Here is a 26,727-nt window from a genome sequence, read left to right on the forward strand (position 1 = left end):
AAATTGTTCAATTTTCCTTTCTTGTTTCTATTGCTTTCTCTCTCACACACACACACACAAAATTACATACAAAATCTCAAAAGAATATATATATACTAGTCCCGCTTTGATTTTTATGCCACAATCGTCATCGATGTGAGAAAAAAAAATGAGAGCATAAAGTGGTATAAATCTAGAAAAGGTCCGAAATACGTATCAAGTTTCATAATTTTGTTTTATTTTCTTTTTCTTTTTCTTCTTCTTTTATCAATATCCTATTTACTTACTTCTTACTTTTTGTTACCTTCTTACCTATCTCTTTAACTACCAACAACCGATCGTTATTATATAAAAAGAGTAATAATCAATGGGTTCATTCAATCACATACGTGTGAATGCGATACTATTATCGACAGCATTAACTACACTTATCCACGCGTCTCCAATATCAACAATCAACTCACCAGCAAACTCAAATACCAGTTACTTTTCACCAGAATTTCTCATCAAGTTAGCCAGCATTGTAGGGTTGGTTCTGCTAGGAGGTGTCTTTGCTGGTAAGTACTTTGATGACACACACACACACATATATATATAGCAGTTTTATTTGATTGATGGTAAACCCTTAATATTTCTCCATGTCTTTTACAGGCCTCACTCTTGGTCTGATGGGTCTAGATCAAACCAATCTTCATGTGATGGTAGAATCCGGAACAGCCAACGAGAAAAAGGATGCTGCTCAAGTATTGAAACTTCTTGATCGTGGTAAACATTGGGTGTTAGTTACACTGCTGTTGTCAAATGTAATTGTGAATGAAACACTGCCGATCATCCTTGACTCTGTTCTGGGAGGTGGCTGGCAGGCCGTTTTAATATCCACGGCACTAATCGTTATATTTGGAGAGTGAGTATTGGTGTATCGCTAGAGTATGGAAGCAAACGAAGTCCTTACTCGTTTCTCTTTGTTTCTTGTTAGGGTGATACCACAATGCAAGTTTCAACTCCAATACACCCAATGATTTGATATATATATAAAGAAAGAATATTCTCTTGGTAACCAGTTTATTGTTTGGTTATATGATATAATATAGCAATCTGCGTTCGTCATGGACTTGCTATTGGAGCTAGGTGCTCTTTGTAAGTATATAAATATTGGTAATGTATAATATTCAAATTATATATATATATATATATACATATACATAAAGAGTAAGGTCTTAAATAAGTGTGTATTGTAGTATGGTTCTTGGGCTTATGTACATTATGTATCCAGTCGCATACCCTACAGCTGTCTTGCTTGACCATTTTCTTGGTGAATCTCATGGAACGGTATACAAAAAGGCAGGCAAGTAAAGATGTGTATACCAAATAAGATCTTTACTGTCGCCTAATTTAGGGTATTCAAACCCATACCCGGGTGTTGCTTTCTTTATTTTTGATTATTTGTTTAATTAATTAATTATTATTATTATTTAGGCCTAAAGTCGCTTGTGTCACTTCACAAGACAAATAGCGATGGCGATGTCGATGGACTGACGGAGGATGAGGTACATATTATTGGATCTGTCTTGGATCTCCGAGAAAAGACAATCGCCTCCGTCATGACACCCATCGAAGACGTCTTTACACTGCCAATTGATGCTGTCCTTGATAGAAAAACCGTAGACAAGATGCTCACGGCTGGGTACTCACGTATCCCAATCCATGCCGTCGACAATCCGACCCAGTATATCGGAATGCTTCTAGTCAAACAGCTTATTGCCTATGATGCAGACGATGAACTTCCGATCAGTAGATTCCATCTGAGTACTCTTCCAGAAGCAGCGTCTGACACAAGCTGTCTTGATATTCTAAACTTTTTCCAAGAAGGCAAGAGTAAGTTGACGATTAGGATTAAGTATGCATTATTTGCTCTTTAATGAAATAAAGAATCTCTTTAATAGGTCATATGGCATTGGTTATTGATGTCAATAATCAAAAATCAAGTTCAATTGGTGTCATAACTCTTGAGGATGTGATCGAAAGTCTTATTGGAGAGGTAAGCCAAACAAAACAAAAAGAGAATATATGACCAAAAACTCACCACTATCCCATATATATATATATAATCAAAAATTATACTTGCTTACTTAGGAAATTGTTGATGAGACCGATGTGTATGTAGATGGTAAGATATATATATAGTGGCAACAACAACAAGAAAGTAACTGATTGAATGAATGAATAATTAACTATTGTTGCTTGATATATAGTTCACAAAAAGACCAAAGTTACACGCGGACGTACCAATCCAGCACCACCTGAACTTCGACCACTTCTTCGGGTGGTCAGAACCAAGCAATCAAGGAACCAGATCCCCCAGAACAAATCTTGGAGATCTCAAAGGAACAAAAATAGTCAGGATCCTACAGGTGTAGAGAGACAGATGATGAACTATGGTGCATTGGTTGATACACAAACAACCGAGAGTGACGTAGCCTCAACAATAACGAAAGATCAAGTAGGATCATTTCCTAATAGATCTGAATAATAAAACCCAGTAATAATTGAATTGATATATATATATATATATATATATATCAGCCAATATACTTCTTCTGTTTTACCATGGCTTTTGAGTATCACACAAAAATAAAATTAGAATTATGATAAAAGTTTAAGTTGGTTGATTTGGCTGAGCTGATCAGGTAAAATTATTAATTCTAGGAACACGATCTTTTTGTGGGCGGATCCAAAATTTTCACAGTTGACCTGACAATGGGATTTATAAACCTCAGCTTTCATTCCTCTTGCTATTGAATATCTAAAATGAAACTTCCTGTCTCTGATAATCCATATATATAGAGCGCCAAAAAGGAACCTTTTTTTTTTTTCATTAAATAGTAGAAAATGGTGAAATTGGTTCTAATTGAATGTATAATGTACAAAAAAGAGAGAAAAGAATATAAAAGAGATGGTAGAGATGGTAGTAATAGTAATATTAAAAATAAAATAAATTAAATTAAAAAAATTATGCAATCTCTTCAATCACCATATCATCATCTTCTTTTTCTTCGTCAATGGGTGTGATTTCAGCACCATTTTCATCACGGATCAACATATCAGCAATGGCATCACACTTGTCCTTGATTTCCTCATCTTCTTCCTGGGCATGAAGACGTTGGATGACACGGTAAACCTGTTTGTTGCGGAGGTAGTCACGACCGAAACGAGTAGTAGTGAGCAGCAAAAGCGCATCACACAAAATACCACGAAGTACTTTGTCAGACTCGCGTGTCTATTGGAAAAGAAAAAAGTTGTATAAATTTGGATTAATAAAATATAACTAAATAACTGAATAGGTTTTACTGTTGAAATAAGAGAAATAATAAAAAAAAAAATGATGATTTCTATCTTTATATCCATCCCTATTATATATATATATTCACCTTATCATCATCTAAGAGCTGGATCTCTTCAGGGAATTGCTCAAACTCTTCCATGTCATATTCCTCATTACCGCACAAGGGAAGGAGAATGAAAGGCAAGGTGTTGAGCTTGTCAGCATCCAAAATAGCTTCGTGCTGGCGAGTCTCAAAGCAGACATTCCTGCAACAGCAACAATAACCAAAAAGAAAGTTGAAGTTTTATAAGAAATCTGTTTATACACTACGTACACATTCTGTTTGGGCCGATTTATATGTGCATGTATATCAGCTATTCACTTACTTGACTGTAGAATCAACACCACCACGACGGATGATATTCTTATCCTCTGTAAAAATCTGCAACTTTGTCAAAGGAGCAAGACCGTCGTACTTGGATGGCTCCAAGAAATAGACACGACCAAGACGGATCTTATTGATAGAAATATCCCATATTAGCAAATGTATATTTATATTTAAAAGAACTACTTACGCCTGAAACGTTGGAAAACACACTGGCCAAAAAGTGATACTCTGCTTGGGGATTGTAGGCTTTCTTGTGGCCACGGTGGAAAGCCTCTACCAATTGATCCATTACTTTGTCAGACTCACACAATTCGGGAAGAGGGTTGGTCTTCATTTCCAACAACTTGACACAAATGCTCTCGGACTTTGTCATGTTGGACAAAAGCATGCAAGCAGGATCTGCCAATACGGACTTTGAGATCTGTGGATTTTTTTTGGTGTATAAATATATATATATATAAGTTAGTAAAATCTAATTAAAGTGGTTGGATCAATTAGATTACATACAGTGATCAAGAGAGTAATATGCTTCAAGAAAGCTTCATCATCAAGTTCATGCTGGATACGAGGGTCACCAGAAAGGTTGATCAAACCCTTCATTGCTTCGTGGGCAATCATCTATATATATATATATATATATACCACACAAAGAAGAATATATAACAATCGGTTATCTGTTTCCTTTTCCTTTTTCATTTCTATTGACTCTATTCATATTGTATGTATATGCAGCTACTAAAAAAACGGATTTAAATAATTACAGGATCCTGACGGCACAAGTTCTTAAGGTCAGTGCAAAGTGTCTTTCTGTTCTCAATCAACAAAGGCTGGTATTGGGAGGTCTTTGGTGTGAAGGAGAGGATGTGCTCAAGAGCAATGGATCGCACCTATTGAAATTCACACATGCACACAAATAGAAAAAAAAATACAAACGCAAATATGTTGATATATACGTATATATACATTATATGTATAATTGTGTAAGTCCTTGATGAATGGATTGATTCTTTCTTTTGTTGATGTTGTTGTTGTTGTTGCTGATTAAAATCTGTTTGTGTGCGGGTATGTTTTTACCTCCATTGAGGGTTGGTGGAGAAAGTCCATAAGCTGTCATAATGCGGTGAGCGAGGATATCTTGCAGTTTAGCCTTTGCTAACCTCTTTAATTTGTTGTTCCATGATATTAAAAATAATTTATTGTAATAATAAAAGATATATATATATATATTAGAGACAAGAAGTAAGTTTACAAATAATGTAACAGCGCTTAATAATTATAATTTATTTTTTCTTTCTTTCTGACACGTTAAAAAAAAATCACTAGAATTTTCCTGCTCTTTCCAATTCTTAGTCGGATTTTTTTTTTAAAAAAAAATAGAATGAGACTGTCCTTTATAAAACAAATTGAGGCGCAGCAGAGACGCTTCAAACGTAAGAGCATCCACAGCAGTTTGTGTAATTAAGATCTTGAAGTCAAACCAAAAGCACACATTTAAGAGCATCCACAGCCGTTTATCTAAATATGAAGTCGCATATTTTTTTATTGCTCGAATGTTTTTAGTGAAGCGCCAAATTTAGATATATCCATTAAATAATTGTCTAAAAAAATTGGCTAAAATATTTATTTAGACAAACCACTGGGGATGAAAAAATCTAAATTTTCTAACTAAATTAACATTCTTGTTAAATTTACACAGACCAATGTGGATGCTCTTATAGTATAAAAATAAACTCAGAGCTCGATATAATGATAATAAGCAGGCACGACCCCAAATCTTCCAAAAAAGTATCACTATATCGAATATCATTATATCGAGTCTTGACTGTATATGTCTTCCGTGTCGATACTGGCCAATAAGAGAGAAACGGTGAGATAGGAGAGGAAATTAGACAGAAAATACTTAAGCTAGTGTGCCAATGTGTTTTTCTATTACAGTGGACGCTTTTTGTGCCACAACTCCAGATAGAAAGGGTTGTTTATCAAAAAACAAACTTCCAATGAGCACTCCAGATTTCTTCAATAGTGAAAACGGAAAGTAGAATCCAAAGGTCTTGATGGGAGGAACGTGGTGGGAGGCTGCCTCTGGTAAGGAGAAGGCAGATGTCAGCAAGGCTCCAAGACAGGCAAAAGCGAGAGAGGATGACGTTCCACACCTGACGTTTGATAGAACAGCCAAAGGAAAAGTGATACTGATCTTCAGTAGTATCTTGACAAAAAATGCAAGATGAGCTGGGGAAGCGTCGAGGTATAAGTAGGTTGAGACGTTTTCGTGTTGGCGATCTATCCCAAAGTACTTTTCACCAGACTGTGCGACAGCGGTGAGGGATAGAGAAAGACCAGAATTTACGCCATTGGATGGACAAATGTAGAGATGAGGGCACTTGTGGGCGAAGATGGCGTCGGAGAGATCCAGTGCTAGCTTTACCCAAACAAGTGTTGTCCAATCGTACCAAAGAAAGGAGTGAAGAAAGATCGGGCGGAGGGGTGTCAATGGAAAGTCGATGGTCAAGGCAAGACAGAACCCAAGGACAGAGGATCATCTTGCAAAAATCAATCTGTTGGAAGAAGTGGCCTATACGGTTACGTCCCTGAGAAGATGTACCACGAACTTTGCGGACAAGACGGTCATCAGCCTCCATAGAAAATTCATCAGGAACAAGTTTTTTTTTCAGGTTCAGAGAAGATTCAACAAAGGGTGGCACGCTTATGCATATTGCAGTTAATGGGAAGTGTTGGACCACGGATAGCGGCAATTGCAAGTTTGATGGGAGTGAAGCTGGAAGAAGTGAGGTACAAGCGCGATGCAGTGGAAGAAGTAAAGTCGGGCAAGTTGCACTACTACAGAGAAACAAAAGTGCGATACTGGCAGAAGAAGCGCAAAAGTTTAGAGGAAGTATAGATTCTAGGTATGGCAGTATAAAGGAAGTAGAAGAAAAAGAGTGAGAGTCCAAGATAAGGAGAATCCAGCACAACTGAAGAGCTCGTTGTTGATGATCGGGATCAATCAGGCCCAAATCCCCGGATTTGCGTGGCAGACAGAGAAGCGGCCAACCAGGGCTACCGAAACCCAGCCGCAGGAACGAGCGAATATGAGTGCGAATGACAGTGAAGGAAGATAGTGGTACATGAGTCATGTATTGCACATGCCATACTGAGCTGAGAAGGAGTGAGTTTGCTACAATACTTTTACCACAAAAAGACAAGCATATTTGAGAAAGTAGCGTAAAACGGTTCATAAGCTTGACTCGATCATAGGCCTTCTCCTGATCCAATTGAAGGGCAACACATGGGTCTTGGGTGATTTGTGCATGTGACATGGCAAGCTGTGTCAGCAAACCATGGTCAACGATAAAGCAATCTGCCATAAAACCCGTTTGGAATGGTGTTATAAATGGGACGATACCATATCGTAAACAGGACGTAAGTATTTTGGTAAATAGCTTGGCGTCACAGTTGATAACTCCCACTCCTCTTTATGTTGATCCATGCTTAAAATTTTGGCTGTACTTTATCGCATGATAATATGGATATTCTGGATATATCATCCACCGTCACATAATACCTATTCTACAGTTGTGATTCTTTCCATATTATGGTGTTTCATTAGTTTTTTTTTTTTTATATATGTATTCTTTATATAGTGAGGCATTTCTTTGATTCGTGTAAGTGACTGGTACATATTTTCATATCTGCTTACTTGTTTATGTGTACAATGAATTCAACAAGCAATGACATGGCCAATCAAAATATTGGTGTCCTGGAAAATAACTAGAGACCATTGGGGACCTGGTTCTACACTTTTAAAAAAGAAACTGTTCACCGAACAGAGGAATGATTCTCTCTAACTTCCAAAAAAAAAGTGTAAAAAAATTAATTTTATTCTCGTTCTAGCAAAATGAGCAAAACTTGGGTAAATTAAATCACTGTAGGAAATAGCAATCCTGGTGTGATAGCAGCCAAGGCACTTGTGGTGAGAATAACGCTAATCGTAAATACTTTTCTGACAGTCGCGGCAAGTTTAGCCAATTAAGAGAGCAATTTCCAAAAAATAATAATGAAGAAATATATTTTGCAAAAAAAAAAAAAAAAAAAACGTGAATGTGTTATTTCTCGAGAAAATGATTAATAAAAAGGTGCTTATGGTGAAGTGACAATCGACCAAAAAGTGTCAATCGACCAATTTGGAAAGGGTAGCAAAATACAAATATAGATATTTTCCACGTGATAAAATGTCGGTATTATAATAAAATACTATACTCAAGACACTTATATCTCTTTGAAAATATAACAAATGAAATATAATTATTTTCCATTTGTTATTAAGAGAAAACATATAAAATATGGCTTTTAATGCAAGTTTCAGCAAGTCATATCTCAATAATACTATTGTGAGTAAAAATATATTAGCATATATAATTAAAAAGAGATTGAAAAACAAGACAAAGTAATGAAATAAAAATGGTTCTCACACGCCGTGTTGATAGTAAAAAAATTTAATACCATATATGTTTTTGAAAATAATTTGTACCTCGTCAAGAGCAGTGACATTTTTTGTGGACTTTAAAAATTATGTACCATATTTAGGCTTGAGACCCTTCCAAATTGGTCGGTTGCCACTTTTTGGTCGATTGACACTTCACCATAAGCACCTACTTAATATTAATACAAAAAAAAACATATATTATTAATTATTAATTTTTTTTGTTCTTTATATAAATGCACCATAAAATTCCTTCATTACTCTTAGTACATACTATCACTTACTATTATTTCAAGCCCTCACAATAATGGACACACCTGCTTCTTGCTACACACCAACCCTCAATGGTAGCCTCTCTAATATCAATATATCTCTTGCCGTCGAAAAAGTCTTACGAAGCAGTAATCTTGATCCACATTTTTGGGACTTTCCTGTCATTGAGAATTCTTATTCTCAGCTATCATCTTTTGGCTTTCTACCTCCTGATAATTTGCAACCACACTATGCCTCCAAGCCACCCAACACTGTACCTTTTTATCTCTTTGAAGACTTTTTCTCTCTAATTGGTGCCTCTGATGTACAAAACTCTACATACATCAAAGACCTTGCTATGGAATATAGCCCTGGTACATATCCCAAACCCCAAATCCCTCAGGTTGGCCCTTTTTCTAGTCCCTCCTTATTATTTGCGGCTCAAACACTTTCGAGTAACATACCTACGACCTTTCCTTCCTGGACTACACCTTTAATCGTCCCAGGTCAAGAGAAAAATATGAATGCTCCTCTTTTAAACACAAACCCATGTTCCTTTCTCCCAAGTTCTGGCCTAGTTTCTTATTCACACAAGTCACCTATGATTTCAGAAGACTTTGACGAAAACAATACTACTCATAATATTAGTTTTAAGAATAATAAAAAATATGAGAATTATAATAAGCGCAATAAGATCACTAAGAACAATAAGCATAATGACTATAGTAAGTACATAAACACACATATACACTTTTTGTTTTTCTTTATTTTGCTTTATTATGTTCTATTTGGCTTGGTCCCTACCTTTGTTTATGTTCAAAGGTTAATTGATGCAGATTTATATGTATCTATTGATTTATTTTAACTAAAATTACAACAACTTTGATATTGATACTGATACTGATACTAACTATGCTTTCAATTATTTATAGATAAAAGCCATCACAATAGTCACTATGGCACCACTCAGACTACTGATTTCCACAATCCAAATGCTCGCAAGTCTAAAGAAAGGGTCTATTATTCAAAACTTCATATGTGTGGAATATGCGACTACTGGAGCGACCACAAAAGCAATAGGGATAGACACTTTGTAAAGCACTACCCCGATCACAAGAAACACAAATGCCCTGACTGCAAGAGTGACTTTGACAGCAAATACAATCTCAAAAGGCACATCCTTGGTAGCAAAAGATGTAAAGCCAGTCAAGCACAACAGCAATAGTTACCAGCAGAAAAAGAATCTTCCCACTCTTCCTTTATTCCTCTCTCCACTCCTTTTTATATGTGTGTCTTTCTTCCAAATCCATTAATTTATAAACTTTGGTTGTTTAGTATAAACCCTCATTTTCCTTTTATATATATGTATTTGTGTATAAATTCATGCTTATAAAGATTTCAACTTTTGAAAAGTTCTATTGACACGATATCCTTGGCTTTCAGCCACTCCAAAACTCACTTGATAATTATCTTATTCTCGCTCTTATAAATATATATGTATGTACCTCTTCCAAGACTCGAAATCTAGATTTCTAGGCCTTTTTTCTTTCTTTCTTGATTTCTTTATTCACTGTCAATCCTGTATCTATCTCATATAAATATATCTTTGGTTTTGATATTTATTTCTGCCTGTAGGACTGTATTTCCATTTGCCCATTTTTAGTATTTTAAATTATGAGCCTTTAAGCTAATTACTAGTATCTTACAATCCAAAATAAATGATTATAAAAAAAAACTAATATTTTTTTATACAAGACGTTTTACCTTCTGTAGTCTTCCGATTCGAATTTCTGTTTATAAGCAGCATTTTTTTCTGTAAAATTGCAGTACACTATAGTCAAATGCTAACAAGCGACAGGCTTGAGATAAACTATCATACATTCATTATAAGAGCATCTCCAGCAGTATCAAAACCCAAATACTAAATATCCAAATTAGGAAACTGGTGTTTAGATTTTCCAAAAAAACGTCTCCAGCAGTTTCTAAACAAAAATCTAAATATCCAAATCCGGAATTTAGATCTAAACTTTTTGAATCAAAATCTAAACTTCTGTAGGTTTTCTCAGAATTTGTTTAGATTCTATCATTTACTAAATTTCCATTTTTTATATTGTGACTTTGAATTTTCGATTTTAAATCTCAGCCTTTAGGAAAAACCTCACCAAAATCATCAGCTCTTTAGAATCTGTGTTAAGAAACTGCTGGAGTGACCTTGATATTCTTCATACTAAATTGCTTTATTTGTACTAGCGCGGGAAATGCTAATTTGGATATTTAGTATTTGGGTTTAGATACTGCTGGAGATGCTCTAAGCAGTAAAGAAATGAATTTATGGTCAACCATAACAATTAGGTGAATAGCGGTAGCAAAAAAAAAAGCGTATCATTAATACTAATTTATATTTGAGCACACACACACATATATATATATGTATGTGTGTGTGTGTGTGTAAGTACGCTTGAAAAAAATCTAAAAGATGTAAATGGCAAGAAGCTTGCGAATAAAGTAAATTGAGATGTATAGGCAATTATTAACGTGTAAAATTCGGTTGGGTCGGTATGTTCCTATTGGCTATACCGTGTAAGGAAAAAGCGGAGAAATAAAGAAAAAGAAAGGAGTGTGTTGACATATTCCTCAAACTCGGTACCCAATCACTAACCGGTATATTTTTCGATTTTTTTTTTTGGGGGGGGGGGGGGGGGGGGGGGGGGGGGAGAGTAAAGCGTTGTATAAAATCAAATTGGTCTGTGCAAGATTGAAACTACTTTAAAACTTTAGTAATAGGCCTTCCTCTATTATCCGAAGGAGCGAAGACTCTTTCTGGTCCCTCCTCTCTTTCCCTTTTTCTTTTGTTTAATACCAATAGTCACGAAATACATGATAAAGTGTAATAGATAGAAATCCTCTCAATTTATTGTGAAATTCGTTGCTAAATAACAAAATTATGATAGCATGGCAAGAGTCCCCGCGAACTAACGGATAATCATAAAATAGAGATGGATATGGAGGTATATAGAAAGATGGTTAATACTTGTACAAGGCGTTGGCAATCATCATGCATTAAATCATTTTGATATTATTGACTCTGTTTTTTCTATATTATATTTTATTTCATTTCATTTTCTTTTATCTTTTTTGTAATTATTGGGGTAGAGGAATGTTTTTTTTAAAAAAAAAATCCCCCCCCCCCCCAGTAACTATGGCAGCAACTACTATATATTTATTTTCAATTAGTGTTACTTTACATACGTAAACCAGCAAAGTTTGTTTTTTTTTCTTTTATGATTTATGATTTTTAATGGCTAATTTATTTTGTGTAAAATATAGTGTCTGTGTGTGTTTTGCTTGTTTGTATGTATAATTGGGATACTGGGAATGACTTTGGACTAACCAAAATATAAATCGAAGGCTCAGTGTGAATTCAAGATGACAAAAATTGTCAAATATAATAATACTAATAAAAAGAACAAGACAGAAGATGATATTATATACGTATCTAAAGTGTGCGAAAGTACAAATTTCTAGAACGCTATGGAATGAGCAAAGGGTGGGGGAGTAACACTAACAAAATAAAAGGCACCAATCAAATTCCTGTCCATGCAGTGGATTTTAAAGCAGACATAAAGAGAAGACGAAGAAAAATCTGTTCTTTTGACTCAACTGGATACAAACAGGTAATTAAGGTAAATAAAGGGCTGCAATTATAAGCATAATGGGGTCAAATTAAGAAATGAAGAAGTAGTAACAGAGAAATAGTAAGAGAGAGTAAGAGAGAGTAAGAGAGAGAGAGAAAGAGAGAGAGATCTTGTGATGTAGGCTGCTGAGCCATATCTTGTATGCTATAAGAAAATGGAGATGGCTTGGAACAGAATACCAAATAAACTGAACACAAATGGCTATTCTGGTGGTTGTAAATAGACCAATAAGATTAAATGAATAAGTATATATATGGTAGTCATTGAGAAGCTAAACAGATATATATTTATTCAAGGTAAGACGTATCTAAAGTAATTGGTTTATAAATGTCCAAAAGATCCATTCCATATTATGAGCCGTCTATCAAATCCCATTTTTTTATTATAATGACTTTCTCTCTCTGGTAACGTATCAATTTCTAGAAGAATGATATATTACCACAAATTTGTACCTAAACAATATGAGGCGGGAAATACACACAGTTACGGTTGATTTACCTTGTTATTTCAAATTAATATACTAAGCTTATGCTTATCAAAACAACAAGAATTCTTTTACTTTATTATCTATTTATTTTGTGAAGTTTTAAACAATTGAAATTTTCAATTCAATTTTATTTTATTCTCGAATGAGAAACAAAATAAAAATATCTTGAGCGTCAAGTATTCAATGCTTCATGCTAATTACAATAATTTTTTACATATATATATATATATATATATATATTATAGATAAGGTTGAGGGTCCATACCTTTGAAAGGTAATTGATCCTCGGCTTATGATCCTCAACGTAATACAAGAATCATATATATATATAGTAATAAAAATGCGAATTAAAGTAAGATAAAAAAAAAGAGATATATTCAAAGTACTTTATTTCAAGCAATTATTGTATTTTTATCCAATACAATGCAATATATATTATTCATAGAGTTTAATGTTTCATAATGATTAGATATAATATACTGATTTTCAAAGGTTTATCTTTAAATATATATAAAAAAATATTTCTAAACAAAAATTATGTATCAGTTTAGCATGTAAATGGTGGCATTATTTTCTTTTTCTTTTTCTTTTTCTTTAAAAAAAATCCTATTATAGAAATAAAAGTAAAAGTGACAGAATATGTAGAAAACATAGGCTTATTAGGGAGGATTCTGATCATAAGGATTATGATTTTTCTGTTTGTACCCTACCTGGATCACAGAACATCGTGAGATTAATCCTTTCTTTTTTACCAATTTTTGATTACCTGCTTAACTGATTGGTTGCATTATCAGTGAGACAAGACGTATTTGTATTCAGGATACTTGCTTCAATCAGTAAATAGCCGATGCCCGTTTTTAACTTTTTTTTTATTTATTAATAAATAAAATAGAAAAACGTGGCATATAGGTGCAATCTATTTAATTAAATAATGCCTAGATAAATACTTTTTTTTGTCATTGTACTATGGTGTATCAATACAGGCTTCAATGTTCTTGTGACAGTAAGTTCTAAAAAATAGCTATTGTAAATTAATGGTATGAAATAAAGTCATACTGCTCTTTAATAGAATAAAATAGACTCATATTGTATCTCTTTTTATAATTCTGCAAATAATAAGGCTAAAATCAAGAAAGAAAGAAAAAAGAGTATACAATACTGGCTTTATTTGTAACAATGTATATTAATTAAGGTACACAGGTACACAGGTACACAGGTACACACACACAATATATATATATATATCCCACGTGGCAACTACTACATATAAAAATCATCTTAAAATTAAGCTAAATAACGCCACCCCCTCCCCACATAATTCCTTCTTTATATTATTATAAACGAATTTCTTTAGGTGTATATATTTTATGCTAATAGCTAAATTCCAGTAATCAAATTTTAGATAATAAAATTCCTTTTTATTCCATTTTATAGCTATATATTTCTCAAAATCGTCTTATTAAATAAATGCTTAGAGCTATATAACCTATACTTCTTTAAGAAGAAGAAGAAGATAATGAAGAGGAGAATGAGGAGGAGAATGAGGAGCTTACTATCCATAATAAGATCCTTTTTTCTTGTTTGTAACTTCTTTGCTTTTGGTATTTTATAAACGTCATTATGTTGTATAGCTTTGAACTTGATTTAGATAATAAATATATCTGGTATTATGAGTGAGATATTCATAATTCATAATGCACAAAATTTACCAAGTACCTATCTTTGCTTCTTCCTGTTTCTTTTATTTTTACAACCCTAATCAGCCTCTACCTCTTAATTAATCTTGTATACATTCAATCGGCTGGTTCTTTCCGATTTTTTTTTTAAAAAAATATATCATTTTCTTGGCGAGTGTCAAGGGCATGGAAACAAAAAACCTTTGTACAAATTGTGTCATGCTGTTGATCTCATGGCCATAACCAACTGGTGTAGCCATAGTATATATATATTACAGTGATAACGTCAAATCAATAATTAAAAGTAATTTGAAATATTTATATAATTACTATCGAATTCTAAACCACCCAGGATCTTCTTAGTATTTCTTATTATCAATATTGTATATATAAGATCCATATCATTTTAATTCTTTCATGCCCTTTTTCCTTTCCTTTTTCTTTTAAAGAATCATAACAAAAATGAAGAGGAGCAGGTGTTGCACGAAGGTCCTAATGTAATTTTGTGTCCGAATCATCATTTTATAATATTCACAACATATTTTATGCTCCAAATATATTAATATAGTTTGTCAAACAGTTGGTCCATCAATCGTCTTATTTTTTTTTGATTATTTATTTATTTATTTGGCGCAAAATGTTTATAAAAGAGCAGCTTTCTCTATTATTTTTTCTTTATATCTTCTCTCTCTTTTTCCACACCCGTACACAACCTACACACATACACTCATATATACTACACTACATAATCATGGATACACCTGCTTCTTGTAATACTTCAACTTTTTCTTGTTACACACCAGGTACCATCGAAACACCTCTTCCGCTTTCTCCTTCTGGCAATACTTTTGGCCCTCAGGATGCTTATTTTGACCCTTTACCTTTCGAGAATTCACACCCATGTTTTATGGCCAGTCAATTCTACATCGGTCGGTTCAATCTCTTGGTGGACCCATTGATTCCAATGATTGACTCTTCAGGTCTGACTCCTGGTCCTGCTCAACCATCCGAATTATACTTTGAGCCTATTCCAAGCCAAAACACCGTGGATCTTCAAGAACTATCTTTGCGTGATCCAATTGAACCGATCAGGGTTACAATTCCTACAGCTCCTGTATCAATTACCAGCTCATTCAACACCTGTCCGATCACTGTACCAAGCCAACAAGATAACTTGAGGTCCCCTCTTTTGTACAACACAGCTCATTGCTTATCCTCACTCTCAGCAGCTCAAATACAATTACCACCAACAGAGCCAGAGCCAAAATTACAATTGTCTCCCTTTGATCCCGATGCGAGTTCTTCTTGCCCACAGACCTTAAATACCCCGGAGATTTCTGGCCAAACTCTTGATGGTAAACATCTATTTTATATATACATATACAATATGAAAGGCGGATTTAAAGCTTAATAGACATAACACATATTAATCAACTTTTTTTTTCGAATTGGTCAGGTCTTGAAAAACGATTCATTTATTGTACTATCTCTAATACTTCTCGCTCATACAATCCGAATTCTCGCAAGGCCAAGGCCAGATATTCTTATCGGAGAACCTATGACTGCGCAAAATGCAGCTACTGGACTAATCGGGAGTGCAACCTAACTAGACACTATCTAAAGCATCACACAGACTACAAGAGGCCAAGATGCTTAAAGTGTGAAAAGTATTTTGACAATGACTTCAATATCAAAAGACATGTACGCTTTAGTAGAACATGTAAATAGATAGCCAACAGTCGAAACCCCCTTCCCTACACAATTAGATTCCTCCCTTCTCTTTACAGTTAGATCGTCTCCTCCCCTCCCCCTTCCATTTTTTTTTAAAAAAAAAAGAAAAAGTCCTGGCTTGCCTGTTATAGAATTCGAGTGTGCAACAAGACTTCTCTTGTCCTTTTATATTGTATATTGAAGTTTCAGCAAGTGTCGTGTCTTCTTTTTGGTGTATAAAATAAAGAGAACTTCAGCCAATAAACGCTCTTGCTATTATAGTCCTAAGAAATAATCTTTATTCTGGCACAAATTCACATCGTCTAACTCCCAACAAACTGCAATGAATGCTTAGAACATATTGCACCAAACACAATGCTAATGCCTTGTAAGCATTATAAGTGGATTAAAAGGAATAAAACAAAATCATAGCCGGTTGGCATGAGCGACGTAAGGAAGTTTTGATAGGTAGTTCGTTTATTTTTATCTCGTATTACCCATTCGATTAATATTAATGAGAATAAACAAAAATTTAAAAAATAAAATAAAAACAGACTAGGTTAATCGGATTAGAGATGTAGTTATTTTTATTTATTTCTCTTAAGATCTGTGACTGTTTAATATTGTTGGCAGATTAACGTTCCTGATAAAATAGATCGGAAAATTGTACCTTTTGGACATCAATGGATTTAACACAAAGGTACTTATCCACTTTGTCTTTGAAGCTTTATTCTTTATGTTTAATATGGGTTGTATAGGTTTGTAGCTCCTGTAAGACCAAAGATTAAAGATATTTTCAAAATGCCAACAGCAGATCTATCTATCCAATGTTAGTTTGCAACAAATGTAATATCTTCTGGAATAGGGATGTCATGGTGGCAAAAAAAACGTGTTGTATGTTGTGCAGGTAATTTGAAATGGCAATGGTAAGCCAAAAACCTTCACTCCTCGACCAAGACCAAGCGCAGTAACACAAAGCGCCATAATGAACACGGTTGTTCCTCACTTCTGTGGGCAAACTTAAAAATGGTTACAGGCAAAGAACACTCTAGTTATTTTTACCTTGTCTTGGCTAAATTCCCTTTCTATCCCAAATTTCATTCTTTTGTGTCTCAATTCTCTTTTTTTTTATTTGTCCAAAAAAAAACACACACAAACCAACATCGTCTCAATCTCAAGTAAAAGCACCGCAGCTATGTAGCTAAATTCTCATCCTCATCTTTATGACAAAACCGACAATCCTACGTGGAAGAGGATTCTATCTAACCGGACTAATTAATTCTGATTACCTGTCCAGATCGGTGCCTTTCTCTAACCCTTCAGGGCAAAAATGACGTGTCCTGAAATTCATACAATATATTCAATTAGTAGCCCTAATTTTATACTTGACAATAAAGAATTAATGATTCGTCATATATGTACTATATCAATAGTCACTTATGGAGAAGACTATGAGTTGTTGTCATTGAGTTGTGACGCAATCTTGTTGGATATTCTACTATTTATTGTTCTTCCTACGCTTATAATATATTTCTCTTTCTTTCACCTATTGTATCCATATTTCCAGAGTTTAAAAGCGCCAGCTGGTAAGTAATCCCTATCCACCCTTTCTTTTTCAAAGCCCAAAAGAAGATATTGATACGAATACCCTGTATCCTTAGAGACCATATAGAGTTATTCTATACCGGCATAAAGTTCTATTTTGTGGTCAGGGAGAATCAAAATGTTGTCTCTCACCAGGAAATATTGTCCTCATAGAATTAGCTCTCGATCACAGTTGTATCAAAGTTAGATTTATAGCTTTGTACGGGCCGAAAGAAACATAATAAGAAGAGAAAAGAAGTGAGGGGAGTCTAGAGCCAGAAACGAGTATTACAAGCAATATAGTGATAACAAAGAGTGCTTCAAAAGAAAGCAACGAGTTGCTCAATACCGTAGTTGAGGAAGTATGTATACCATAATACCTACTTGACTATCTCACTTTAGCTAATGTATCGCTTGTATTTGGATTTGGATTTACGACTTGTCTGTTATAAAAGAACATAATATTTAAAACTTCCAATATCTTGCCGAACACTCGATCTCGCCGCACAAGCTTGTGATACAAGCTGAAGATCTATCGGTTGTCAGATATTACTTTGATATATGCGCAATCAATTGTGAATCGGAAGCATCCGATGAAACCAAAGCTGGATATAAAGCTATGATGCAAGAACAAAACAACTTACAAAGCTTGAAAAACTTAGGATCTGATGCCTTAGATTGGGTTGCAAGAATCATAAATTGGCTCAAAGAAGGATATGTTTAAAGACTAAGGAACAGTCCCTGACCTGCCGTTTTTGAATTCTGTAAAATGTACTATTATTGACTTGCTCTTGAATTGCATGCGTACACACACATATAACCAAAACGATGAAAGAACTGCCTATTGTGAACGGTTTCTTCCTATCTTTAAAGCCTTTGAGAATACAATAAAAGCAAATTGAACCATGTCTGGCAGGTATTATTCAATAATAATACCAAGATAGAAGCTTATTAATAGTAATCTGAATTTTTCTTAGTACATGATTTAGCAATGAAAATCGATTTTCCTACATCTTAAACGATACATTAAAGAATATGAAGACTAGATCATATCACCTGAAGCTCTTTATATTAAAGTACAAATCAACCGCATTTGAGACCAGCAAAAAAAATCCGGCTTTAGACCTGCCATATCATCGAAAATACGATAATGTCAATCCGATACATGATCAAGTCTCCTTCACAGTGGCAGGATGTTAAATACTGCTCTTCATCCATTAATCTTTCTTGTTCAAAAATACGTAGTTATATAAAGGTGTTTGAACTCTTCGCTTTTGTCTTGGTGCGCATTTTGAAGATATAATATTACTTCTATTGGTAATAGTTTAATCCTTTTTAGAATGACATCAATGAACAGGAAAGGAATATTTTCCCAGTTGGAGCTAAAGTTTATGTGATTGGTTAAAGTTCTGACGGGCAAATCTGCCTGCTATTATTATTGTGAGTAGCAAATTCTGGAAAATTATAGACCCCCATATATATGTATGTATATATTCACTTAATATAGAATATTACAGATTTGATTATGTCTATCTAGCCACAGCTATATTTTATTTACTATGGGTTAGTTAAAGTCAATATAATAAAAATATGCTTATCCAAACAACAAACTTTCCTTTATTTTACTACCTATTTAGCTTCTAAAAATTGAAACAATTGACATTTTCAATTCGACTATAGGTTATTTTATTTTTATCTTATCATTATTTCTATTAATTCAAAACTATAAGCTTTTATATATATAAGATTTTGGGTCTGTGTCTTTGACCAATGAATTGGTCTTTGGCCATGTTTCTTATAATCCTAGAAACAATCTATATTTATATAACAATATTATATATAAATAAAAACAAGCTTACACCCCATATACTCCACGTGGCATGTAAGATGTACAGAAATGTTTGTGTCACTAAAGTTATAAGGAGTTCATATCGTACGCCATCGCTAATCTTGTCTTTACGTTCCTATAAAAGAATATCTTGGTGCATAGATACTTTATACCATATGCTAAATGTCGGTAATGGGACTTTATAAAATTAATTTCATTTCTATTTTACTTTGCAACTTTAGATTTCTCGAATGTTTCTTATTAAATGATTTACTGTCATTATCAAAAAAAAGTTAAAGTTATGTATTTATAGATATATGATACACCTCTTTAAGATGACAAGAAGAAACATACTATAAAAAAAAACAAGAGCTCTCCTTCTTTTTATGTAGATCATTTGCTTTTGGTGCCTTACAAACATTATTACACTATTAGAAGTGAGTGGAAATATCGGTAGAGATTTTGGAAAATGTCTAGTGATTTCAAAGTCTTTATCAGAATTTTCATTCATATCCCATAGTAGCTGACTTGTATAATTATGGGTTTAAATATCTATAATTTTATATATAAAAAGACATTCTAGTGATGAGCAGGATTTCCACAATACATAGACATGCATAAGATTTATAAAGTCTATGAGTCATTGTGTATGTTTTCATACTTGACTCTTAAAGATTCAGTTTACCCCTGGCGTGCTCTATTAATTCCTTGAATATTGGCTTGGATTGCTTATTCCGTGTGCATATATTTTTTGTCGTTGGTAACTTGAAAGCAAAAATGCCTTTTTTGATACGCACTATGTCATTGGTTCCCACAAACTGGCTTGTATCCATGGATATTATACAATGATAATATCAAAGTAAAAATTAACAGTAATTTAACATCTACTTACAGCTACTATCGAATTGTAAACCACCGAGAATTTTCTTGTTAATCCTTATTAATATCAATATTGTTTATACAAAACCCATATCACTTTGTTACTTGCATGTTCTTTCTCCTTTTCTTTAATAATAAAATACATATAAAGAGGTTGTACAAATGGCTTTATCTAATATTATATTAGGTTGGTAAAGTAAAAAAGTTCATGATATTTTTATACTGGAGATACGTAACCAGGGTTTCATAAAATGTGTGCCTAATTCTAAATTTAACTTGATGTATTTTTACTTTTATCATTATTGATTTTGTGTGAAGCTATATAAGAAGCTCATTTTTGTATTCTTTCTTTCTTTTGTATCTTTTCTCTTTTACACACCCATACACAACTATACACGCATACACATCTTTTTATTTATTTATATATATATATATATATATAAGTATATATACTACAGATATATACGCACACACATATATATACATATAAAGATATTCTGCATTACACTACACGTTTATGGACACACCAGATATTTTTTTTACCTCTACTTCAACTGCTTATTTACATTCACCAACAACCATCGAGACCCCTTTATTGATTGATCCACAATTTATAGAAGCCACTCTTGATCTACCCTTTGAACATACCCCTTCTTTTGGTTTTCTTAGTTTTTCCCATGCTTATTTTGACCATTCATTTGTCTTTAATCCAGTTATCACCAACAATTTTGAATCCTTGGATGGCCAACTGATTCCGATGACTAACCTCATAACTGGGGTTTCTTCTTCTTTTGAACCATCTGGCATATATTCTGACCTGGATTTAAACCAAAACAACATCAACCTTCAGGAGTTGGCTTACGGCAATCGTATTGAATCAATTGCGTCTACAAGCCCTTCGAATGCACTGTCTATGATCGGTCCACTAGACGAAAGTACAATAATTGCACCAAACCAGAATAATGAAATGACATTCCCTGTTCCACACACCACACCAGATTTTGTACTCTCATCCTCGCCATCTCAAGTAAAATTGCCAGGCCCAGAACCAGCATTAACATGGTCACCTTGCAACTCCAATACAGGTCCTTCTTGTCCACGAATCTCAAATACCCCAAAAATTTCTAACCGGAATTTCGATGGTAAATATGCACTTTATATATTTATCTATAGCGTGAATTTAAAGTCTAATAGACATAAAATACATTAAAAATATTTCCAGCTAAAAAAGACCTAAATTATAATGATTTTTTTAGATATTGAAAAAAGAATAATTCATTATAGTCCCCCCAAAACCACTCCAAAAGGCAACCCAAATTCTCGCAAGGTTAAGAGTAAAAGCTCTTATAAAGTAACTTACGACTGCCCAGAATGCGAATACTGGAGTGATCGAGCGGGCAACATAAAAAGACACGTAGAAAATCATAAACCAAACCACAAAGGGCAAACATGCTCAAAATGCTCAAAATCTTTTAGCAGCGGCTTCAATCTCAAAAGGCATAGGACCTCTAGTAAAGCATGCAACTCTAATAACTTAAAATAAAAAAAAGTATAAAATAAAAAATAATTTTCGCCAGATTCCTCTCGTTTTCTTTTACGAAAAAAATCGAGTGTGTAACAAAGCTTGTTATCCAACTTTGTACTGTATATATATATATATACTACTTTAATGAAAATAGTGGTACAGACCCTGGAAATTTACAGTATACAGTCTCATCAATTAAATGAAAGAAATTTTTAGCTTCCACCAAAGTGAAAAAATAACATCCTTAACTCTCTCTTCATTGTTTGTCTACTTTTACTTAAACCACTTTCAAAATCATTGGAATAAGAATATATAACCTTTAAATATTAAGAAAAATAACTTTTATTGAAAGTTTAATATTTAGTAACATCACCACGGGCTTTCTTCATACGGACTATGCGAGTTGTCATAGACATGCAGTAGGCCTTGCATACTGCAACCGGTATTTTCTTCCATTCTTCATGGATAACCTTGTCTAGCTCCTTAATAGTTCTTGGAGCTGGTACTCTTGCCCTTACCATCCGACCCAAATGAGCCCTTAGGTTCTCAATAGGACTGAGATCTGGGCTATTTGGCGGCCATTTTATTATTGGTACATTATGGGTCTTTTTCCAGTTCTCAACAAGTTTTGACTTATGACAAGGAGCATTGTCTTCTTGGTAAATAAACTCCCCGTCATGTCTTTCACTTAGGCGACCATAAAATGGGAGCAACTTTCTTTCCAAAAGGTTTATATAGCCAAATTGGTCAAGGCTGTTAATAATCGTTTTTAGTGGGCCTACTCCTCCTGCCCACACACAGCCCCAAACCATCACCGAACCACCTCCAAACTGTACTCTAGGCATGATACAATCAGACTTGAACTTCTCTAGAGGAAAGCGCCAAATTCTAAGGTTTCCATCCTTTGGGAAAACCATAAAGCGAGACTCATCGCTCCAAATCACACGATCCCATCTTTGATTGGTTTCTTTGCAACGTTTAGCAAACAACAATCGTTTCTTTTTATGTGTTCTGGATAGCCTTGGCTTAAACACAGGATGGCAAGAAGACATTCCGATCTTACGAATAGCTTTGCGGATGGTATTCTTGCAAATGTACTTGCCAATCATGAGTCTCATGGCGTTTGTGAGTTCTCCAAGTGTGGCATTACGATCTTTCTTCATTTCGTTTTTAAGCTGGCGTAAATCTCTCTCACCCAAAATTGATGGACGTCCTTGGCGTTTTTCTGTTAATGGCGTGCCATTCTGTTTCCATCTTTGAACTGTGCTATGTACAGTTGTCATGGGTATGCCTGTCTTCTCCGAAATGGCAGTCAATGAAATATTATGGAGAGCACCACCGATAATAAGTCCTTTTTCATAGTCTGAAAGCTCTTTTCGTTTCTTAGGAATACTTTTATTGATTTGCTGAGACATTGTGAGATTTGAATGAGAAGAGTTTTTAAAAAAAGCACAACAACTTTGCATTAAAGATATTCTATTTAGTTGAGTTTAAACTTTTTTCTTTCATTTATTGTATGGGTCTGTATATGAAAAACGTGACTATGAAGGGATGTGATAATGTAGATGATGACGAGGAAAAAATTGAAGAGGAAAATAGTTGGAGAAGAAGAGAGATGAATTAGGGTGGGCGAAGCTAGAGAACACACAACACCCATGTCAATAGTAATGTTCATCGTGTCACATCGTAATGCTCAAACCTATAATAATAATAATGATAAGAAACATTCAGTAAGTACACACCATAATTTTAAAACTTATAATATATAAAGAAAGACTTCTTACACACGGCTTCCATCTATCTCACTACTCTGCACTTTTTACACAGCGCAAATACTCTACTGTCAAAACTTTCTTAGTATTTTTAAATAAAATCACTGTTAAATTATACTCTCATTCTTTTTACAGCTTTTACTTCAATCAAATCGACTCAGTATTCCCCTACCCATATATCTTATTTATCTCAATATATTTACAGAAACAAAAAACTATTGTAGTTTGTATACGTACTGCCTTTAATTACAAAAAATATCTTTTATTTTTTGTTGCTTATTATTTATTTAGATCTAGAATTAATTTTAAGTGAAGTATGCATGTGTGTGCCCAAATAAATTTATGTGTGTCCAAGTAGATTTGTGTGAGCAAATTTTGCCATATGGGTAGATTCTGTCTAGTAGGTAGATTTTGTGTGGCCCTAGGTAGATTTTGTGTGTCCTTATGTAGATTTTTGAATACCAGTCGTAGCACATCAGAGGTGAAATTACTAAAAGAAGGTAATTTAAATAGTTAAAAAAAATAAAGGTCTTTATTTATTGATATCTGTATTGTATTTATACTATTTTTTTGTATGGAGCCAGGGAAAAGCTCAGGATTTTATTAAAGGTCTTTGATTGAATAGGAAAAGAGAAAATTAAAATATTTGTTTGTAAGGTTTTGTAAGTTATAATGTTTTTGGCTTTTAAATTTTATGGTCGTTTTTGTTTTGTTTTTTATACTATTTGTTAATTGTTAATGAATATATAAGTATTAAATTTTAATGTTAAGAATAACTTTTATTGTTCAATACTAAAAATTATAAAATAGCAAACTTTAAAAAAAAAACAGACTTTACAATCAAACACTGGTTTCTTGTTGCTAGTTAATTTAACAAATTAATAATTCTCAAAACTATTACACATCAGACACATGTATACTACAGACTTATGTAATATAAGCTACTCATTATATAGCATGAATTTGAATTAAAATAGATTTTAATAGTACCAGATTAAATATTAGTATTTTATCTTTTTAAAAAAATAACACTCAAAGTATATACTTTTTCTTTAATATTGAGATACCAGCCCAAAATCAATTACATATATCTCAATTACAATGTAGTATAATATTTAAATAAAGTTATAATTAGAATAAGAGGGTCGATTATTTGTTATCAAATAATAATAAAAAATTAAAGATTAATTGAAAAGTTGTAAAAAAAAGCAAAAACAAAATAAAATAAAATAAAATAATTAATTTAAATTTCAAATGCCCAATCTTTTTTGTAGATTGCAGAGCATTTTTGGATCTCAGCTGTTTTAAGAATTTTTTAGTGCTCAAAAACACCTAGGAGCGTAGCAATTTTGTGAGGCTAGAAAAATCCCTCCACAAAAAAAAATGCGGCGGTGTTTCAATATATTGTTTCTCCTAATGTCGTATAATCAAAAAAACAAAATTTCCTCACTTCGTAGTTGGAATCTTACTTTAGAAAAAAATCGTACTAAACTGTCTATTTTTTAAATGCTACAAATAAAGTAGCAAAAGTAGCAAAAAAAATGTCGGCAAGTGAAAATTAAATAATTGGATTTCACATATAATATTGCACTTTGATTGAGTATATATGTTTTTTTTTTAAAAAAAATTAAAAAATAAATAAATAACTATATTCTTTTAATTTTTTTGTCATATATAATGTAGAGAGTTAGTTAATAATTTAATAAGTGTAAAAAATATAATAATATGATCTTCACTGCTTTGTTTTTATATATAATGATCAGTGGTTATAAATTAATATTTAATTAATATTTTGAGTGTGTATTTTTTTTTGCCAAATTAGCCTACTTAATTAAATAGAAAACATATTTAAAATTAATGTCTGTTCAACCATTTAATAATAAGTCTTAAATTACTCTAATAACCTAGTACATTTCATGTTTTTATCTCTAACAAATAAAAAAAGAACAAGAAATTAAAGAAAAGCAACAACTTGCTTTATTTATTTTTTGAATACAATGATCGATCCTAAATCACTTGTAAAGATAACATGAATATCTTCTTTGCACAAACTATATAATGATGTGTATCTTAATATATATATATCACTGTATTCAGATCACACAAGTAATAAATTATACTGAATTGAATACTGAAAATTCAGCAAGCTACTTTTATAATAGTGCCCATAAAAGATAATTGCGGTTTATAAACTCAAATAATAATAAATATTTAATAATATTTAATAATCTAATAATTATTCTTAGTATAGTAAGATTATTGAACGTTAATGAATATTTCAATATCCAATAAAGTTTAATAATCATCAAGAGAAGTATTAAGAAAAGATTATTTTGAATTTATTTATTTTTTGTTTGTTAGTTGATTGATTCGAAGCCTTAATATTATTTTCTTTTTGAAAATAAATTTAAAAAAATTAGCACTATTCTGTGAAAAATTCAGTGGAATTTGGGAATAGCAATATATTTGTGGTATACACACCACAATCGAGTGAAGAGCAGACCTCACAACCAAACACTGGTTCCTTCTTTCTAATGAATCTGGCAAGCTACCACTATTCGGAATTGTTACACACCAAGCACACGTACACTACACACCCATACAGTGTAAACCAACCATTATGCTACAGGGACTTGAATTACAGGGATTTTAATAGTAACAGATATAAACAATATTATTTTGTCTATTTAATAAATAGTACTTTCACAGTATCTAATTTTTTTATTATTGAGATACTAACCTAATAACAATCCCGAATAGTTCACCATGTTTTGGAAATTGCGTTCCTGGAACGCAGCACCCTCGCCCTCCTTGTGCACTATGACTTCAATGACAAGATCGTCCAGCTCTCTACAAACATTGGTGTATCTATAAAGACCAATTTTGATTCTTTGGATCATCGGATTATTACTGATCCAGCACACGCCTATAAACCCGAAGATGAATGCCCACAACTTGCATATAAGCTACACCGCCAACGTCTCCTAGCCCTCTGTCTTCGTCTCCCTCTCCCGTCTGCCTTGTCCAGTATTTGGAAGACCGAAATCTTTTGTCTGGGCTTCCAGGCAGAGCCACTGGCATGGTGATAGGATAAATAAGCTTTCTTATTGTTTTCTTCCCTAGATTTGTCTTGTTCCTTCTTAGTTTTTC

At 33.2% G+C, this 26,727-nt stretch overlaps 7 protein-coding genes across 7 annotated transcripts; 5 read left to right on the forward strand and 2 right to left on the reverse strand.

The window, feature by feature from the left end:
- Nucleotides 1–278: 278 nt before the first annotated feature.
- PHYBLDRAFT_184600 (hypothetical protein) lies at nt 279–2,591 on the forward strand. The gene is made up of 9 exons (XM_018438959.1): nt 279–536; nt 631–883; nt 956–969; nt 1,071–1,116; nt 1,218–1,324; nt 1,456–1,854; nt 1,923–2,017; nt 2,113–2,146; nt 2,232–2,591. Exons 1-9 carry the CDS (start codon nt 347–349, stop codon nt 2,507–2,509), a joined length of 1,416 nt encoding a protein of 471 aa, XP_018299418.1. The 5' UTR covers nt 279–346; the 3' UTR covers nt 2,510–2,591.
- A 398-nt stretch (nt 2,592–2,989) lies between these two features.
- PHYBLDRAFT_184601 (hypothetical protein) lies at nt 2,990–4,914 on the reverse strand (the record flags this gene model as incomplete). The annotated part of the gene is made up of 7 exons (XM_018438960.1): nt 4,764–4,914; nt 4,451–4,576; nt 4,197–4,307; nt 3,877–4,110; nt 3,688–3,815; nt 3,408–3,567; nt 2,990–3,256 (listed from the first exon to the last, which is right to left on the reverse strand). The coding sequence occupies exons 1-7, from the start codon at nt 4,791–4,793 to the stop codon at nt 2,990–2,992; spliced, it is 1,056 nt and encodes a 351-aa protein (XP_018299419.1). The 5' UTR covers nt 4,794–4,914.
- A 675-nt stretch (nt 4,915–5,589) lies between these two features.
- On the reverse strand, nt 5,590–7,054 carry PHYBLDRAFT_138927 (hypothetical protein; the record flags this gene model as incomplete). The annotated part of the gene is made up of 2 exons (XM_018430111.1): nt 5,590–6,108; nt 6,140–7,054. The coding sequence occupies 2 exons, from the start codon at nt 7,052–7,054 to the stop codon at nt 5,590–5,592; spliced, it is 1,434 nt and encodes a 477-aa protein (XP_018299420.1).
- A 1,422-nt stretch (nt 7,055–8,476) lies between these two features.
- On the forward strand, nt 8,477–9,646 carry PHYBLDRAFT_138928 (C2H2-type zinc finger transcription factor; the record flags this gene model as incomplete). The annotated part of the gene is made up of 2 exons (XM_018430112.1): nt 8,477–9,146; nt 9,354–9,646. The coding sequence occupies 2 exons, from the start codon at nt 8,477–8,479 to the stop codon at nt 9,644–9,646; spliced, it is 963 nt and encodes a 320-aa protein (XP_018299421.1).
- Nucleotides 9,647–15,030: 5,384 nt separating this feature from the next.
- Nucleotides 15,031–16,007, forward strand: PHYBLDRAFT_161995 (C2H2-type zinc finger transcription factor; the record flags this gene model as incomplete). The annotated part of the gene is made up of 2 exons (XM_018434542.1): nt 15,031–15,634; nt 15,736–16,007. The coding sequence occupies 2 exons, from the start codon at nt 15,031–15,033 to the stop codon at nt 16,005–16,007; spliced, it is 876 nt and encodes a 291-aa protein (XP_018299422.1).
- Nucleotides 16,008–20,246: 4,239 nt separating this feature from the next.
- PHYBLDRAFT_161997 (hypothetical protein) lies at nt 20,247–21,823 on the forward strand (the record flags this gene model as incomplete). The annotated part of the gene is made up of 4 exons (XM_018434543.1): nt 20,247–20,260; nt 20,468–20,476; nt 20,773–21,422; nt 21,537–21,823. 4 exons carry the CDS (start codon nt 20,247–20,249, stop codon nt 21,821–21,823), a joined length of 960 nt encoding a protein of 319 aa, XP_018299423.1.
- A 4,288-nt stretch (nt 21,824–26,111) lies between these two features.
- PHYBLDRAFT_138932 (hypothetical protein) lies at nt 26,112–26,663 on the forward strand (the record flags this gene model as incomplete). Its single annotated transcript, XM_018430113.1, has 2 exons — nt 26,112–26,232; nt 26,338–26,663. 2 exons carry the CDS (start codon nt 26,112–26,114, stop codon nt 26,661–26,663), a joined length of 447 nt encoding a protein of 148 aa, XP_018299424.1.
- Nucleotides 26,664–26,727: the final 64 nt, after the last annotated feature.

The sequence above is a fragment of the Phycomyces blakesleeanus genome, assembly GCF_001638985.1.
Source record: "Phycomyces blakesleeanus NRRL 1555(-) unplaced genomic scaffold PHYBLscaffold_1, whole genome shotgun sequence".
Taxonomy (NCBI): Eukaryota; Fungi; Mucoromycota; class Mucoromycetes; order Mucorales; family Phycomycetaceae; genus Phycomyces; species Phycomyces blakesleeanus.